The sequence below is a fragment of the Ochotona curzoniae genome, unplaced genomic scaffold, assembly GCF_017591425.1.
Source record: "Ochotona curzoniae isolate NIBS_2020 unplaced genomic scaffold, NIBS_Ocur_1.0 contig_908, whole genome shotgun sequence".
Classification (NCBI taxonomy): Eukaryota; Metazoa; Chordata; class Mammalia; order Lagomorpha; family Ochotonidae; genus Ochotona; species Ochotona curzoniae.
This window is the reverse complement of record NW_024466607.1, coordinates 11,606,270-11,625,370: the sequence shown is the minus strand read 5'-3', so window position 1 is coordinate 11,625,370 and position 19,101 is coordinate 11,606,270. Positions and strand designations below refer to the sequence as shown.

General features: G+C 43.7%; 1 protein-coding gene across 2 annotated transcripts in view; it reads left to right on the top strand.

Annotated features, from left to right (window-relative positions):
- The window catches only part of ULK4 (unc-51 like kinase 4), a 286,847-nt gene that overhangs the window by 7,934 nt on the left and 259,812 nt on the right, over positions 1–19,101 (top strand). Inside the window, exons 3-11 of one of the 2 annotated variants that reach the window (XM_040994292.1) lie at positions 155–294; positions 2,071–2,233; positions 4,177–4,278; positions 5,090–5,173; positions 7,800–7,875; positions 9,917–10,009; positions 13,939–14,042; positions 14,187–14,256; positions 16,067–16,163. In XM_040994292.1, coding sequence (XP_040850226.1) covers positions 155–294; positions 2,071–2,233; positions 4,177–4,278; positions 5,090–5,173; positions 7,800–7,875; positions 9,917–10,009; positions 13,939–14,042; positions 14,187–14,256; positions 16,067–16,163 — 929 coding nt within the window. Of the gene's footprint in view, positions 1–154; positions 295–2,070; positions 2,234–4,176; positions 4,279–5,089; positions 5,174–7,799; positions 7,876–9,916; positions 10,013–13,938; positions 14,043–14,186; positions 14,257–16,066; positions 16,164–19,101 lie in introns of both variants that reach the window. The other variant, XM_040994293.1, reaches the window with a different exon arrangement.

Genomic DNA, 19,101 nt, shown 5'->3' with positions numbered 1-19,101 from the left:
GCTAGACCACCGTGTACCTTCACATGGTGGTTCCCTTGCTGGACTGTCGCACGTGTTGATCCCATTGTGTTGCTCAGTGTCTGCCACCATGGATTCTCTTGGAGGACCTTTCTTAGCCTTGCTTAGCTTGACATGAGCAATTTTAATCTTGCAGGGGGTTCCTTGGAAACGGTGATTGCTCAGGATGAAAACCTTCCGGAAGACGTTGTGAGAGAATTTGGAATTGACTTGATCACTGGACTGCACCATCTTCATCAGCTTGGCATTCTGTTCTGTGACATTTCTCCTGGGAAGGTAATTCATGAACTTTCCTTAACGGCATGGGCCTCACTTTAGAGTAGTTTTCTTTCAACGGTGCTCTTGGTTTTAGATACAAGTTTTGTATAGATAATCTCATAATTTTAAGTTAACTTATTAATATAAACACATACGTATTTTAGCTGCCTGTTTAAGCAGCTTTTAGCACGTAAAGTCGCTCCTCCTACCAGAACTCGCTGGGTAATTGGTTACTGCTGCTGTAACATTGAGAACAGTGTGCTCAGTAGAGTCTGTAAGACAGGACCCTCTTAGGGAGTAAATCATAACACACTTCAGAACAGTTTGTTCAGCTTGATATTGGCACTCTTGGTTAGACTTGGTGTGGTTTCCGCTATTAAGGACTGAATATTTTTCTTTTGGGGAGACTTAGCAGTGACTAAGTGTGCTTCAGCATGGTGGCTGGGAGTCTTGTTTAGTGTCCAAGTTGTGGTTAACGTTGACCCTGAGAAGCTGTGTGGTCCAGAGGCGAGTTACCTTATCCCTTGATTGCCTGGTTTCTGTGTGATACAGAGGTGTAGTCAGGGTGGTTGTGAAGACCATATATTTAAGTTAAGCTTCTGTGTTGGCATTGTGCGCGCAGTCATTATTGTCTTGTAAGTATGTACATTGAGGAATTACATATAGCATTACTACTCTGAGTTTTGTTCTTTGTCCTTTTAATGTGTGTCAACAAAATAAATGATTAGTTTAAAACTTCTGATTTACTGAAGGGGTACAGGGGAGCGTGGGAAGACAGGCACAGAGAGAAAGAATTGTCACTGACTGGTTCACTCCCTAAATGTCTGGGGCTGGGCCAGGTGGAAGCTAGGAGGTGAGAATTCATTCCGGGTCTCCTACAAGGGTGGCAGGATCCCAACCACGAGGGTTGTCACAACTGCCTCCCAGGGGGTCTGTGTTGGGAGTCAGTTACAGCTCCTGTACCAAACCCCAAGACACATTAATAGGAACATGGCTGTTTCAACCACTAGTCTGACTGCCTGTCCCTTAATTATATTTTTGAGGGTCATCTGAGTGCAGATAGTTTAACGTAAAAAAGAAAACTCTGTAAAAACCCTGTATGAAGACTAGAAGTTCATGGTTGAAACATTGGCTGTGCTCAAGTTGGCAATCACTCAGGGGTCTTTGTTGTGCTAACAGCAGCTACAAACAATGTATAAATCATGGATATGACTGTATTTTAAGTTATCTACATGGATGCTGAAATTTGGGTTTCATATAAATAATCAATTTTCATTTTCCCTACAAACATTTAGAAATAGAAAGTCACCTTATTTTCAATTCACAGATGCTTCAGAACAATGAATGGGACTGAATAAGAATGTTGGGTTTCTTTAGCATCTTTAAAAAAGTAGAAAACATTTTTCCAAATTGCAATAAAGCAAGAAAGTTGTTATTCACAAGTTTCTCAGGGGAAGGGGCCGGCACTGCAGTACACTGGGTTTAAGCCACTTCTTGGGATGCCTGCAGTGCTAATTTGAGTCCTGGGTGCTCGGCTTCTGATCCAGCTTCCGGCAAGTGCATCCTGGAAGACAGCAGATGATGGCCCAAGTGCATAGACACTTGGCACTCGTCTGGTCTTCCTGGCTCTTGGCCCAGTGCAGTCCTGGGAGAGATTCAGTGAATAGGAGATGGATGCATCTCTGTCTCTGTTTCTCTCCCCCTCTCCTTATCAAATAGTTGAATGTAAAAAGTACTGATGAATGCTTAAGTTCAGTTTGCTTCTGAAAAGGTTTCTTTTCTGATCGTTCACAGATACTGTTGGAAGGACCTGGCACATTGAAGTTCAGTAATTTTGGCTTGGCCAAAGTAGAAGGCGAAAACTTGGAAGAGTTCTTTGCTCTGCTGGCAGCAGAAGAAGGAGGTGGTGACAGTGGGGACAATGTGCTGAAGAAAAGCATGAGAAGCAGAATCAAAGGTGCATGGACGCGGGTGGCTGGAAGAGCCCAAGGCTGTGGGAAGGCCGTCTGAGTTCTGTGTTGAGGAGAGGATTTCATTTGTTGTTGGGACTCAGATATTGTGTTGGAAATCATAATAACCAGAGGTTGGCATATAAACATGACTGCATCCCTGGCCTGAAGTTCTAATACTGTATCAGGCCCAAGGAACCTCTAAGGAAGCTGCCATCTTATCCCTTGCTTTATGTGTTACCACTTGTTATAAACGTATCAGAGTTTTCAGCACCTAGAACGGTGCCTGGCAGACACTGACAGCTGTTGGTTACACATCGTTGAGGGGCTGCTATTCTGCAGCTGAGGCAGGCTGCTTGGGTACATTGGTGGTTTTGACAGTGAGGTGGAACCAAGGGCGTGAGAGTTGTTGTACCTGAGGGGGGAGTCTGATGTGAACTTTTTCCTTCAGTTCTGCAGAAAAACTGGGCCAGTGAAGCTCTCAGATATGCTTGCTGTGCCTATTGATGGGAGAGGCTCGTATGAGACAGGATGGCACAGGGATGAGGGCAAAGGATGTGGAACAGTAGATGAATCATAGCCCCCCAGAACATGTCTGAAGGACATTTTAGTTTTTAAATGCCAACTTTGTGTGCAGTAAAATGTCATGCCCAAGAAGACTCTCAGGATCCCACTTAGAATTCCCTAGCATGATAGAAATGGCTTGTTGCTATGTCAGTCAAATATTAGGTTCTAAATTATGATTTTATCATAAAAAACATGGTGATATATTTCAGGAACATGTATTTGGAATATGCCCTGTGTCTGAATTAAATAGGTCAGAAGTTCTAACAGTGACACTCAGTTAGGAGTGTCATCCCGGAGTAGACCTCATGATGGGGCAAGTTCTTGCGACCAAGGTGGGAGCAGACCGTAAAAAACCCTGATCTTTGGGGATTATCCATGTCGACATCACAGACCGCTCATCCTCTCCTCCCTGGGAGAGAAGGGTAGCAGTGCAAAGTCACACTGCTTTGGGGAGCCTTTGGGAATTTACAGTTTAAATGTGGCAATGAACAATGAGGTGTCTTGCCTCTTTGGACATGTGAGAGTAGCTGGGTGTTGGGATGGAGCTGACAACTGCTGCATAGTGGGCTGGTGTGCAGAAAGGTAATATTGCAAAGAGCTCACAACCAGGACATGTGGATTTGAATCCCACCTCTGTGAAGCCTTCAGAGTGAGGTCTCAGAGCATCTTGGGAGTCTTAGTTCTCAGTTAATATGAAGGGGGTTAAACTGGATCATGGGCCCCATACCTCAGGAATGGGAAAGTTATTGATGAAGGAGTTAGGCTGTGATGTGCTGGTTGTTTGATGAAGTGGCTTGGTTCTGGCGCAGTATTGTGGGTGAACACTGGACTTCGGGACTGATTTGCAAGATGAATTTGGAGTTAGGAACATCTTACACCTGCATGTTCAGGTTTTTAGATCTGGTCCCTGATGACCTCTGCTTTGCTTTCCTTCAGCCACAGGGAACAAAATTGACCAAGCTCTTCAGCCATTTGAGGAACAAATCCATCCGTGTTTTTGCTCTAAGAACACTGAATCCAGGCACTGTCATATAGGATGTAGTTATGGCTTAACTATAGGTGAAGTGCCTGTATGTAATCTAGTTCAGTCAAAATATTACAATGAAAGTTCTTTTGGCTATTTAAGCTGTTAATTTAAAAAGGGAGTATATCTGAACATACTGTACCTCTCATCTAGGTAGATTTTCAGAATCTGTTTTTTTCATAGACTTTGCAAAAGCAGAAGCTTGCATTGAGAAAACATTTTCAAAAGTAAGTAGCTGTTGAGGCTTTAGTCATGGGTGTGTTTGCCTCCTGTCTTTCTCCATTTCACCTTCTGTTTCACAGATGGGGTTGCATTGGGAACCATATAGACACCTAACAGCACTCTTTCTTGCCTTTTTAGGATCACCGATATACACAGCACCAGAAATTGTGAGGGGTACCGACTTCTCTGTCACCAGTGACCTCTGGTCTTTGGGCTGTCTGCTTTATGAGATGTTTGCAGGTGATTCCTTTCTGGCTCAATAGGCAACCAGAACTAGACTACACCCCAAATTAAAAAGAAAGCAAAAAGACAAGTTAAATCTGTAGTTTGCAAATATTTTACCTATAAGATGTCAAAAAGCAGCTTTGACTAAATTGAAAAAAAAAATATTTGAAAGGTGGAAAGACAGATTTTGTTCCATCCTCAACAGCCAGGACTAGGCCAGGTGAGCTCAGCAGTCCAAGCAGTCCAACAGTGAGGGCGGCAGGGGCCCAGGTACTGTCACCTGCTGCCTCTCAGCGCGTCGGAGCAGGAAAGTGGAGCAGGGACTGCAACCCAGGGCACTGATGAATGGGACACAGACATGCCAAGCCGTGTCCCCACTGCTGCAGCAAATGCCTGCACCTAAATCGTTGTATATGTGAATTTTGAGTAAGCTGCCTGGCATCTAGGCGTGCTGTGCAGTCCTAGGATCTTTTTTGATCATGTAGGTAGGTTTTCATGCTGATAATCTCTAAAAACATACAGTGTGATCGTCTGTTACATACTGTGCTGCTTAGCCAACATCTTTGTAAAGGCGCACTGTGTTTGCACATTATTTGGATGCACTGAGTGGTGCAGGAAACCCCTCACTCAGTAGTGAACTAGTGTATTTGAACCATTTTGAATGAAAGAACTATAAAAATGTCAGTGCATTTGGTATATGTATTCGAGTTTGGGAATTAGTTATTCCTGTGTATTTGTCCCATGATTTGTATAATTCTGCAATATCTCTAGAGCTGTTGGTGATAGCAAATTATTTTTCAGTTGACAGTATTTCATATGATTTCAGGAAAACCTCCATTCTTCTCAGAAAGTGATTCAAAGTTGATTGAAAGGATTCTCTATGAAAATCCTTTGCCACCTATTCCAAAAGGTAAGATTTCTCGTACTAAGGTCAGATAGTTTATAACTTAATCTGGGTAAAGATAGATCTTTATCTGAAGTCTGTTTTTATTGATTCATAATCAAATTACATTTTATAAATAGTCCCATATTAATATTTTTAGAATTTACATTCCCTGTGGCATCTTAGAGAATTTGAAAATAAAGTACTACACTTGGTTTCCCTCATTTAGAAACCAATTGCCTTGTGTTGCTGTAGCATAAGTCTGGTTAAAAGATTTGGAAAATTCAGACTTTCGTGTGGTTTTATTTCTTTCTTTCTTTCTTTTTTTTTTTTACATATATCAAGTGCTTCATTAATACTGTTATCCTGTGTGCTTATATCTATCTGCTGTTTGAATGGAAATAAATCAGGCATTTCCCAGCCCATCTGTTGATTAATCTAAGTGCTATGGCAAATTTTTAGAATCTTTTAATCTTGATACAGTTGTAATATTGTAAAAGTGATAGAATTCTAGTCATAATTATAGTTTAGCTCAATAATTTGCTGTTCACAATTTTTTAAGCTTTATATTTTAGTACTTCAAAAAGAAAAAAACCCAAAGATTTATTTATTTTACTTGAAAGTCAGAATTAGAGAGGAACAGGCAGGCATAGTTCCGTCTGCTGGTTCACTCCCCAAATGGCCTCTTAGGACCAGAGCTATGCTAGTTCAAAGCTGGGAGCCAGCTTCTTTGGGGTTTCTCACATGGGTGCTATAGCCCAAGGATTTGGGTCATTCTGTGCTGCTTTCCCAGGCTATTAGCAGGGAGCTGGACTGGAAGTAGAGTAGCCAGGACTAAAACCGGCAGCTGTATGGATACCGGTGCCACTGTGCTAGCCCACTTGACCAGCCCCTTTGTTAACACAGTTCTCTGCACACCATTAAAGAAGTGAAGACACTTAAACGAAAATAGTGCTTTATAAAAAGTAATGATGTTGGGCTCTCCCGATAGCTCAACTGGCTAATCCTCCACATCCAAGTGCTGGCGTCCCATGTGGGTGCCAGTTTGTGTCCTGGCTGCTCCACTCCCCATCCAGCTCCCTGCTTGTGGCCTGGGAAAGCAGTTGAGGATGGCCCAAAGCCTTGGAACTCTGTACCCATGAGGGAGACCTAGAAGAAGCTCCTGGCTTCAGATCAGCTCAGTCCAGCTACTGTGGCCATTTGGGGAATGAATTAGCAGATGGAAGATCTTTCTGTCACTTCTCTGTAAAATCTGACTTTCCAATACAACTGCATCTTTAAAAAACACAAACAAAATGTGCTTTTAAGGCCCACATGGGTGTACATCACTGTCAATGATATAAATATTATTAAAAATGTATTTTAAAAAATGCCGTTAGCTTTTAAAGATTTATTTTTATTATTTTTTGATTGGAAAGGCGGATATACAGAGAGGAGAGACAGAGAGGAAGATCCTCCGTCCGATGATTCACTCCCCAAGTGAGCGCAACGGGCCGATACTATGCCGATCCAAAGCCAGGAGCCTCTTCCGGGTCTCCCACGCTGGTGCAGGGTCCCAAAGCTTTGGGCCGTCCTCGACTGCTTTCCCAGGCCACAAGCAGGGAGCTGGAAGGGAAGCGGGGCTGCCGGGATTAGAACCGGCGCCCATATGGGATCCCGGGCGTGCTAGGCGAGGACCTTTAACCACTTGCGCCACCGCGCCGGGCCCGCCGTTAGCTTTTTAAAACAATTTTCAGTAATGAAGGAACTGGGAATGTGAATTATTTAAATATTTAAATTCTATGTGAGAAAAGAACCTTTTATTTTGAAAGTCTATTTCTTGAAAGCTGAATTTTTTTCATTAGTTTTGTCCTAACTTTTGTAGAAATGAGTTATTCTTCTTCTTCTGATGGCTAAAAGAAAGGAAAACCAGAAAAATGGTTCTTAGAGTTTGGTCAGGCTGGGTCAGGTGACCCACTTTTTTTTTTCACAAGGGATTTTAGGCTGTGGCTGTCATGCCCACGGTGCCATCATTGTGGTGGCTTTGTCTCCAGGAAAGCCTGACTGTTGCCAATTGTGTGTTTATGGCTACTTCCTTTAACTGTAGGTGGATGAGTTGGCTCAAATGTGCCACTTTGATTTAGACAGACAAAATGTGGCAAGATGAGGGGGTGTTTATTATTTGCCTGGTAAAAATCTCCAAGATGAAAGTCTTGCAAGTGTCCTAACCCTAGGTAGACTGTCAAGTTGGTGACAAGTTCCATCTCAGAGTAAAAGATGCCGTCAGTAGCCGAGGCCCAGGCTGTGGGCTGCTCGGGATGCTGGTCCTCTGGGGGTGGTTCCCTAAAGGTGGTGGTCGTGACTGTTTCTGAGGTTGACATTTTGTAAAATGCATTTTATTTTTGATGAGATCTACATAGTTGATATGGATGCATGGCCATGTGAGGCTGACATTTACAAAAACATTTTATATGATCAGAAAAAAAAGGTTTCTATCTTTGTTTTGCACCCAGCAAATAGAGGCTGTGATTGTTCCTGGATCCTGTTCTGTTAAACCATTGATGAGCATAAAGCACCATTTCACTGTTGATGCAGGATCGTGAGATGAAGTTGATGAATCAGGTGTTCAGCTACTCAACCCTTATGATCTCTCTTTCCGGAAATTTGTTTACAGATGCTTCTTTTCCTAAAGCGTCTTCAGATTTTGTCAATTTGCTCCATGGGCTACTTCAAAAAGATCCCGAGAAAAGGTATGGTTGGTCTTTGAATGAGAATGGATCCTCTTGCCATTTTAAATTGTTGCTTAGTAGGTTGACAAGTTCTTCTGTACTTAAAAAAAAAAAAAAGATTTATTTACTTTATTTGGGAAGGCAGATTTCACAGAGAAGACAGATAGATCTTCATCTGCTGGTTCACTCCCCAAGTGGCCGCAATGGCTGGAGCTTCTTCCCAGTCTCCCTCATGGGTGCAGGGTCCCAAGGCTTTGGGCCGTCCTCGACTGCTTTCCCAGGCCACAAGCAGGGAGCTGGATGGGAAGCAGAGAAGCCAGGATATATTTGCACCAAAATGGGATTCCAGCTCTGGCAGGTGGGGGATTAACCAATTGAGCCATTGTGCCAGCATTACATCTACGTTTCTATCTCTACATTATTTATTTTCTTAAATGAGATCATTTTATAACCTATTTATTATTATAAATATTTTCTCATTAATTTAAATTAATGGAGAATATATATGCAATCATTTATAATAATAAGTGTAGAAGGCTTCTTGTATTATATGCATTGTGATAGTATCATTTTTGGGGAGGTTGTTTTTTCGGGCGAGGTGGGATAGTCCCTCGAGAAGCTGGCCATAGACTGAGTGGACAAGCCTGGTCCATTGATCCCAGTCCAGCAGCATGCGTTGATTTGCCAAATTCCTCCCTTCCTACCTTCCGCTGCCACAGGCTTTGCAGTCTTCTGCATTTTTGCTGCTCTGATGTATGGAAAACAAATTCTGAAGACTGATGGGCCATCTTTGTTTTTCTTCTAATGCATTTATGAGGTCCTTCTATGTTGAAGTCATTTACACGTGTTTCTAAAATTTTTTAACTTAGATTTATTATAGAAATTCTGAAAAATAGTTTTGTGTTTTTAAGTTTTAACCAGGCTTAACTTTCCGAGTCTGGTGAGAAAGCATGCATGCTTAGAGGTAAATTGCAGGAGTAGTGAAAATGAATGCTTTGCAGTGACTCTGGGTTTTAGCTACAGCCCAAGGTCATTGTCAGGCGAGGAAGCTAAGGAGAAAACATTGTGTTTACTCCTAAGCAGAGAAGTGACCTGAGTTCATCCCTAAGGCCGACCAGTCTTGTTTTTTTCTGAATGGAGTTGTAAAAATGAAGTTCCCAAACTGAAATATGCCCACCAGTCGGGGTGACTAAAATATCTGCCTCTCTTAGGCCATAAAGGGTGACAGAATTAGAGATTGTTAATATCCTGTCAGATATTCTTGGGGATGCAAATTCCTCATGTTTTGATCAAGATAATTTCTATTTGGTGTATTTATATGTGTATGTGTGTATATAATCTAACATGTATTTGTGTATGTTAATATCTAACACATGCACACACAAGTGTGTTTATATATAAACAACTGTAAAGCATCATATGAAACATGAAACTTGTATATGTGTGTGTGCGTATATATATACATTTATTTATAGACTCCAACCAATAGGTTGGAGAACCTAAAATATTTTCCTCATGCATTGGACTGTGAAGCCTAGCACTGCCAGTGCTTGGTTGTTGAGACTGTTGTATTTTATGCAGTTTTTAAAAAGATTTAGTTACTTGCAGTTGTTGGAAGGGGATAGACAGAGATCTTCCGTTGGCTGGTTCCCCTCCCCTGTAGCAACAATGGTCAAGGGTGGGCCATGCTAATGTCAGGAGCTTCATCTGAGTCTCCTGCATGGGTGACAGTGGTCCAGACACGTGGGCCGTCTTCTCCTTTTCCCAGACCATCAGCAGGGAGCTGGATTGAAAGTGGTGCAGCCGGGACATGAAACTGGTGCTTGTATACAATGCTGAAGTCAGAATCAGCTTTATCCACTTTGCCACAATGCCAGCCCCTGGGTTGTATAGCACTGAAGACTTATAAAAATTATTTCTTATTTTGATAAGAGGTTAACTGCATGCTGTGGTGAAATTGAAAAATATAACTCCAATATCTCCATCTCCTTTAGTGCAGATGCTTGAGACCATCTTGGACATGTTCAGTGGGCGGTAGTTGTGACACTGTTCTTGTGCGCAGGTTAACCTGGGAAGGTCTGCTGCAGCATCCATTTTGGAACAACGCTTTCACTAAGGAAGAGCAAGAATCAGCCAACAATGATGTCAGCTGCAGGTGGTGTAAACTGACCGTTGTGCCTCGTTGTCCTCCATGCACACCGTGACTATTGCAATAAAGCCGTGTCTGTAACCCGAGATTCCACATCCTCCTCGTAGGAGAAAGCCAGTTTGTATTTGGTGAAGGGTGGCTTAGAGTTGTCATAGTTCTGTATTCTTTAATGTGATCATTTCTTTCTCAGTCAGGTGTGATGTCTATTAGTCCTGTTCAAACACCTATGACTTCCTGCTTCCTGAGTGCATGGCAGGAGCTTACTGCTCCCTTTTAAACCAGATGGGACTGTAGGCCATGCTTTGACTAATGAAATAGGAGCAGATGCGGTGTTATTTCTTGGTAGACACCTAGGTACCACTGTGTCATTTCCTGCATTTCTTCCTCCTGATAATTCCATCAGATTGGGGAGTGCAGCGGTTGGAGAAAAAGCGTCAAAATGCCATTGCTCTCTGCCTGTCTTGAGTGAGGTGGTGCTAATGGCTCTGTGCGTCAGGGAGATGTTCCACTCGGAGGTGAGAAGACACTAGGATTTGGCAGTTGGATGTTACAGTCACCTTGCTTAGCTTACTCTGGCTAGTATGATTTTTTACTGTAAGATCTTAACCCAGAACACTTAGCAAGGTGATGGTGTTTGGATAAGAACAACTGCTGCCGCTGAGTAGTTGATTTGGGATAGAATCTCCATGGTTGATTTCTTCCCTGCAGCCCCAACTCATTCCACGGTCAATAACTGTTTACTCCTTAATGTTAATCTTGGTTCCAGCTGTAGACAACTGCCTGGGTTGCTTTGTGCCTTGGCATGTGTTACACTTCTGAGAGAAAAGCAGCCAATAGCTGATGGGCATTCTGGGCCTGGTTAATGCTAATTCTTTGTTCACTGTAGCAGTGTGCCAGTGTAGTTGTCTTTTTTTTTTTTTTTTCTTAAAGATATATGGGGGAAGATGGAGGGTACTGGGCTGGGATATTCAGCCTGGCCTTAGGCTTGCCACACCACTGTATAGTGCTAGGAGGCTGCAGATTGGCCAGGGAAGGGTGTCTGGGTACATATTAGAGTGGGGACTGCTAAGGGAGGGAGTGTTTTTTGATAAGTGAGGAGTGACTTCTGAGGAGTGACTTCTGGGGGCTTCTGTGGACTGAGCCACTGCATTCTCATCAGGTAGGTTAGGGAGCTGAGATGGAGGGTTTAGAGAGAGGAAAGAGGAGGGCGTGTCTAAGTGAGGCCAAAGCATCTGCCCGTGTGGGAGACCTTGGCTTGGCTGAGTAGCATTGCTAGCTGCCTGCTAGTAATCATGAAAGCTAGGACTGGGAGCATCACCTGGCTGGGCTAGATGGTACCTTCCTGCTGCCTGTGAGTGTAGGGGCAGGGAGTGGACCATGTCAGACTGGGCTGTAGCATCCACTGGAATATGAGAGAACCAGATCCGGGGACAGACTCTGTAGGGGATTTGTGGGCTCATTTTTGAGGGACTACAGCATCCATTGGTTTCTGTGAGAGCTGAGGGTGGTTTTTGGGCTGAGGCAGGCTCAACTGCAGAACTTGTCAACACTCGCAGGAGCTGGGGCTGGGAGGAGGCCAGGTTGTGTCAGGCTGCAGCACCTGCTGGCACATGCAAAGTCTGGGACTGAGGGTAGACCATGCCAAGCAGGGTGATGACACCCACTGGCACGCATGAGATCTGGGGTTGTGGGTGGGCCAGGCAAGGCTACAGCCCTTGTTGGCATGTGTATAGACTGGGTTGGGCCAGACTGCAGCATTTGCTTTCATGTGCAAGAACTGAGGCAGGGGCTAGGCTGCAACATCTGCCAATGAGAGCTGAGACTGGGGGTGTACCATGCAAGGCTGAGCCGAAGCACTTGCCAGCACATACAAGATCCGGGCAATGGGCCTGGTAGAGGTACTTAGGGGACTCCCCTGCTAGACTACAGCTCCCACCTGTGAGCTGGAGCTGGTGGTGAACCAGCTGGCAAGGTTGCAGCACCTATCAGCATGTGTGTGTGGACTGGGTCTGTGGGTGGGCCAGACTGGGCTAGGCTCTAGCACCTGCTGGTGCTTGCAAGAGCCAGAGGGGGGTATGGGAGCTGCTGAGTCACATGAAAATGTGGTTTTGGGGGGTGAGCCAGGATGGATTAGGCTGTCTCACCCACGGGTGAGAGGTGGAATGGCTGTGAGCTAGTTAGGCTGGACTGCAGCACCTTCTGGCACACTCAAGGTCTGGTGCTGGTAGCCGGCCTGATAGGAGAACGTAAGGAACTCCCCTGCTAATCTGCAGTTCCCACTGGTGAGCATGAGAGCCAGAGCAGGGCAGGCCAGGCTGCAGTGCAGCACCCGTCAACTTATGTGTGGGCTGGGTCTGGAGGTGGGCTGGCCTGGGCTAGTCTGCAATACATGCTGCCAAGAATGAGAGCCAGAATGGGGTGCTGGGCAGGCAGAATTTGGGTCAACGCTCACTAGTTAACATGAGGGCCAGGAGTAGATGTGGGTCTGGCTGGGCTAGGCGGCTGTACCTGCCAGTGAGACCTGGGAGTGGGGCAGGGTGGGCTGAGCCAGATGCAGCACTCACTGGCAAATGCAGAAACGGCGGGTAGACCATCTCAGCTTAGGCTACAGCACCTGCTGGCACGTGTGAGACCCAGAGCTGGGAGCCAACCTGGTAGGGGAATTTGGGAGACATCCCTGCTGGGCCACTGTTTCTACTCCTGAGTGGAGAGCTGAGAGGTAGGGCTGTCAGATCCAGGTAGGGCCTTAGCACCTGTCGGCAGGCATGTGGGCTCTGTTGCGGAGTGGGCTAAGCTGAGCTAGGCTGCTGCACTTGCAAGGATCAGAATGGGTACAGGCAGGCTAGGTTAAGCCGCAGCATTTAATCGAAGGCCCACATGGTGTGCATTTCTCTCAACTATGCAAATAATATGAAAAATAAAATTAAAAGCGTTTAATCTTGATAAATTCAATGTGTTAGGTAGAGAAGTCTGAATTCTATTTGAGTTGTTCCATGTGTTTCCATAGCCCAGTGAACTTCAGCCATGCTCTCATTATTGTGTTAGGTGCTGTGAGTGCTCCCACCTTCCAGGGCTGACAACCAAGCCCTGCCAAAGTGGTGCTGGTGGACTGGTCCCTGGTCCTGGATGGTCCGTGCCAACAAGTCACAAAACAATTCCGCCTCTCAGCTGGTCCTCATTGAAATAAGTGGGAGAATTCTTGCTCTGCTGTTTCTCCCACAGGATTCTTGGGGAGCATATGTCAGAAAGTGAAAATACTTTTTAAAAACAGATACTATTTACCATAATACCCCATCTTTTATTCTACAAGATGAATATTTAAATCTTCGCATGTGATTTGAAAGAGTAAATTCTAACAAGTTGTTGTTTCTTGACTATGCGTTTAGATATATAGGAATATCGTCTAATTAGCAAACTGTTTTACATTAACTGTACGTTTCTCCCGTAGACACATCACACCATCTGTGCAGACAGCAGAGTGTAATTTTTTTCTTTTTAAACATTTATTTGTTTTTATTGGAAAGGCTGATTTACAGAGAGAAGGAGAGACAGAGAAAAATTTGCCATCCACTTGTTCAATCCCCAAGGGGCCACGATGGCCTGAGCAGAGCCAGTCCAAAGCCAGGAGCTCCTGCCCCCTCTGACCCTTTTTCCACATCTTATAACAGGACCAGAGGGCTCCTTTCTGCCTGTACTTGTTGTCTTTGGGCCCAGAACAGTATGGAAGGGAAACCCAGTGCTGGTTTCAGTGGCCCTCCCGGTTCTGGTTTACTTCCCCTGTTGGCCTGCTGCCAATTGTTGTTCAGAAATAAGGTTTACAGACTCCTTAGGACAAAGCCTCATGGATAGAAACTGCACCTTTATAACTTCCTGTTGTACACATAAAACCACCAAGTGTCTGCCATAGTCACTTTGGTTGTGTTGACTTTCTCCAGGAATGTGATAGAATGTTCTGGACCACAGGATTCCTTGGAGCTGTTGCAGACCCCTCTGAGTGGACAGGCCCAAGGGCACCGGCTGAATCACTCTTTCCGTCTGGGTGAGCATTTGTTTCAACTCTTTCATGCCACTGAGAATGCTGTTCCTCTGTCTCTGGTTTCAGTGTTACCACTCTTTGTCAGTATCATACCTGGCCTGTGATATTGTGGGTCTTTGGGAGTAATATGCTATTTTCCCACCACAGAAAACCCAACTGAACTGCGGCCTAAGAGCACTCTTGGGGGCCAACCGAATGAGTCCATGTTTCTTCTCAGGTATGTCAAAAGAGAAAACAACAACAGTAAAGGGCCATGATGCAGTGGCTTAGGCTTCCACCTATAATGCTGGCATCCTGCATGGGCCCACTTCGAGTCCCAGCCATTCTGCTTCTGATCCAGCTCCCTGCTCCTGCACCTAGGAAAGCAGTGAAAGATGGCACACATGGAGACCTAGAAGAAGCTCCTGACTCCTGGCTTTGTAGTGCCCACACTCTGTGTAGTGTTGTGACCACTTGTTATTGAACCAATGGGTGGAAGATTCTCTCTCTCGTCTCTCTGTAAATCTGCCTTTCAAACAGAAATAAATGAAACTTAAAACACAAGGAAGTTAGTGGAAGAGAAATGGAAGCTGGCATCTGGATTTTGTTCTATATTTTAAAACATTTTAACAAAACCACTTAGTTTTTCTTTTTGTTCGTTAATGTAAAATACATTTTGTAAGTTCATCTTTTTTTATTTGGATAAGAACTTACAGGAAAAAGAGGTTACATTTTTAAACTTTTTTTGATATGTAAAACTTGAAGAGCTTATAGTCATTGAGGAATTTAAAAATCAGAGTTGCATCTTACTGATACGGACTGCTATATCTTAGTAATTGTAAAAAAAATTTTAATTAGTTTTGTTTCATAAATAGGGTTTGTAGTGACTAACTGTAATCTCATCTGTTTTGCCTATATTTAGATTTTAAGTTTATTAAATTTATCTGTATGCATTTTAGACATTTTGAAATTCAGTTTTGTAGACTCCTCTACAGTTTCTGCTCTATGGGGTAGTTAAAAAATGGAATTCAGATATTTTATTTAGATGACATTGTTGAAATTAGTGTATTTTTTCATAATGTGCAATCTCCAGGAACTTTTTGAAAGCCCCTGGAGTGCATGAGCTTAAATATTTTGTATTAAATTGGATTTAATTTTCAGTTCCATTTTCCATGAACCTTTTGAAATACCCTGATAAATTTTTACTGCCGAGGACATACTGAGTAGACAAAAAGTAACAGATGAGAATTCTTATTTTTGAGAACTTGAAGGAAATAATTTTAGAAGTATAATGACTTGATTAGAAAAATTTTTAAAAATCAGTTATTTACCTAAAAGGCAGAGTTATGGACCAAGGGAGAGATCATCCATCTGCTGCCTTACTCCAAGTGGCCACAGGAGCCAGGGCTGCACCAAGTTGGGCGGGAGGGTGGAACTCCATTCGGGTCTCCATGGGGGTTGCCTTGGTCTAAAGACTTCCACCGCATTCCCAGGCATGTTGGTGGGAGCTGGGTAGTAGATAGAGCAGCTAAGATTTGAATAGGTGACCAGATGGTGACTTAACCCTTTTCACCACAACAAAAGTGCCAGAAAAAATGTTTTAAGATAAGAAAAAGTCGGGCCCGGCGCAAAGGCCTAGTGGCTAAATTCCTCACCTTGAACATGCCAGGGTCCCATATGGGCGCCGATTCTAATCCTAGGGGCCCTGCTTCCCATTCAGCTCCCTGCTTGTGGCCTGGGAAAGCATTATAGGACAGCCCAAACCTTGGGACCATGCACCTGTGTGTGAGACCCAGGAGAACCTCCTATGTTTAGATCAGCTCAGCGCCAGCTGTTGCAGCTGTTTGGGGAGTGAACCAGTGGATGGAAGTTCTTTCTCTTTTTCTATTAAGTTGGATCTGCGTTTTCCACAAAAAACAAATCTTTAGAAATTGTGAGATCATGGAAGAATAATATACTATCATTTTTTTCACAGAGCATTTGGCCTTAGTTGATAGCAAATCAGACTCACAGAACCTGCTTAACGTTCTCTGGCATGTGTCTTTCAGTTCCCGTCCCACTCCAAGAACAAGCACGGCAGTGGGGGTGAGTCCGGGAGAGGTTGTGACTCAGAATTCCCCCCAAAGGACTTCTCCTTCAACCAAGGTGAGCAGAGAAGGAAAAATGGCTTTCTGGGTGGAATAGAGAGGCTCCGAAGAGCCATTGCAGTTTGTCACAGGAAGGACTTTCTTACCTGCAGTATTACGGGAAATCACCTTTTCTGATCCTTACATTTTCTAGTAAGTAACCCAAGGGAGACATCCCATTGAATTGCTTCCTGTTTGTTTTATTAGTTAGCAGCTTTGCTGAGCTGTGATGATTTACTCCTTTACAGCGCACAGTGGGCCTTTAAGCACAGTCACAGAACTGAGCAACCAACCCCATGATCTATTGGGGACCCGCCTCCCCATGGTTTCCTCCCGTTTCTTCCACCACTCACTGTTGTAGGCAACCAGTGAACACGTCATAGAAGTGGAACCATAGGACATGTGGCCCTTCTCCACTGTTCCCACTTCATGTTCAAGATTCGCCCAAGTTGCAGTGTGTGTCAGTGCGAGAGTTCTTTTTGTTGCCAAGTAACATTCTTTTGTATATGCCACATCTTTGTTGGTTTGTTTTGTTACTTGGTGGACTTTGAGGTTGCTTTCTCCTCGGCTGGAGTGAACATGCTGCTCTGAGCATGTTTTTACATAATTCTGTCCAGGCATGTTTTACTTTGTCTTTTTTTCTTTTCTTTTTTTTTTTTTTTTTAATTTGCTATTTATTTGAAAGGCAGAGTTAGAGAGAGCCATCGTTCACTCCCCAGATGATCACAGCAGCCAGGATAGGTTGCCATGATCTTCCTTTGGGGTGCCCACGAGGGTGCAGGGACCCCAAGAGCTGGACCATCCTCTGCTGATTTCCCAGGCACATTAGCAGAGCAACAGGGATAGGAACACTGCCTATATGGGATTTTGAGGTTGTAGGTGGCAGCTTTACCCACTATGCCACAGTGCTGGCCCCTTCATTTCTCTTTGAATTTCTATCTAGGAGTGGAATTGCTGTGACAAATGATACCTCCTTGTCTAACTTTCTGGGGCCACATTGTTTTTTCCAAAGCAGCCGCACCATTTTACATTCCACCAGAAATGTATGAGAGTGTAAGATTTCATACCTCGCCACCCACTCTGTTGTTTGCCTTTTTGTTTTAGTTGCGGAAACATATACATCTCGTCTGATCTAGCCATTTTAACATCTGAGTGGATAGTTGACAGACAGAAAGCACATTCTCATTTGTCCATCATCCATCTCCAGAACTGGTTCATCATCACAAATGTGTCCATCAGTCATTCTCCTTTCCCCCCTCCCCTCACCTCCTGGCAGCCAGGACTGCACTTTCTGGCTTTAACAATGTGTTTATCCTAGGTCCCAGGAATAGGTGGCATTATACAATATGTGTCCTTCTGTGTCTCACTTAGCCTGTTTAGCATAATGCTTTGAAAGTTCTTTCATGTTGTAGCATGTGCCAGGATTTCATTACTTCTTAAGGCTGAATCTTGTGTTGTGAATACTCCATAGTTTGGCTGTTCATCTGTTGATGGACACCTGAATTGCTTCTACTTCTTGGCTACCATGAGTAGTCCCGTGGTGTCTCTCTGCTTGCTTGTAACCATCTGGGTGGGTGTGAAATGCTGCCACTGTGGGTTTGATTTGCATTCACTTGATGACTGTCACGTTAAGCATCGTACGTGCTTATTGGCTATTTGTCTGTCATCTTAGGAGACTTGTGTATCCAAATCTCTTGGTCATGTTTGAGTTATTTAACTTTTAATTTTTGAGTAGGAATTCTTCACACATTAGACATACATGATTTGTAAGTATTTTTCCTATCCTATGGGCTGTCCTTTCACTTTCTTGATGGTGTCCTTTGACACAAGATGTTTTAATGTTTGGACCAAATAGAGCTTTTTTCTACCTTGAAATTTAATATTAATGACTATAATTAAGATATCACTTTTTGGTTAGATGTTTAATAGAAGATCACTGAAAATAAAGTGCATTTGAAAATATGATACATTTTTGTTACTGTGAATAAGGAAGTAAATTACTATAGCCTGCTATTTGTGTTCATGTTGTCCATAGGAATATTTTTATGTACACTGTTCACTTATCTAATTCTTACACTATTTTGAACAACTTTCCAGTTTTTGAATTTTTGGCTTTCTGGATATATCTATCTCTATAATAAAGATAATTTTGCCACTTTTCTCTCAAATCTTTTTTTAAACATTTGAATGACAGGTTTTACGGAGAGAGGAGGAAAGATAGGTTTTCCATCTGCTGGCCCACTTCTCATATGGCCATGATGGCCAGAGCTGAGCTAATCTGAAACAAGAAGCCAAGAGCTTCCTCCAGGTCTTCCATGTGGGTGTAGTGGCCTAAGGGTTTGGATTATCCTCTGCTGCTTTCCCAGGCCATATCCAGGGAGCTAGATGGGAAATGGAGCAGCTGGGGCACAAACGGGAGCCTGTATGAGATACCACTACCACAGGCGTAGGACCAGCTTGCTATGCCACACTAAACCAGCCCCATCTTTTAAATATCGATATCTTTTTCTCCTCTAAGGCCTGATGCCATTTGCTGGCAGTTTTGGCAAGTGTGAAATCAGCAGGGTTTCCAACGTTTTGCTCTATTAATGAATTTTCCCCCTTTCCAAGTGCCCCGACCTCACATGGGGCATCAGCTTCTTGCAGGGGTGGAGGACATCTGTCTGGGACAAAGGTTATGTGAGGCTAGCAAGGTTGTTTGGTGTAGCCCTGCCAAGACAGAGGTGGGACTGAAAAGATTCAATATTTTTTTTTATCACAGACCAATTTTTAGTTGGTAATTTGTATAGCTTGCAAATGGTGTCATCGATTTCCAAAGGGCTCAGAGAAGAATGGACACTCACTGCAGATGGCAACAGTCTTGCTCCTGCGCTCCTCATTTTTCTTTGGTTCCCATCCAAACCAATCTCTACTGAAGCCAGTTTTTTAAAAAAATATTTATTTTTAATTAAAGTCAT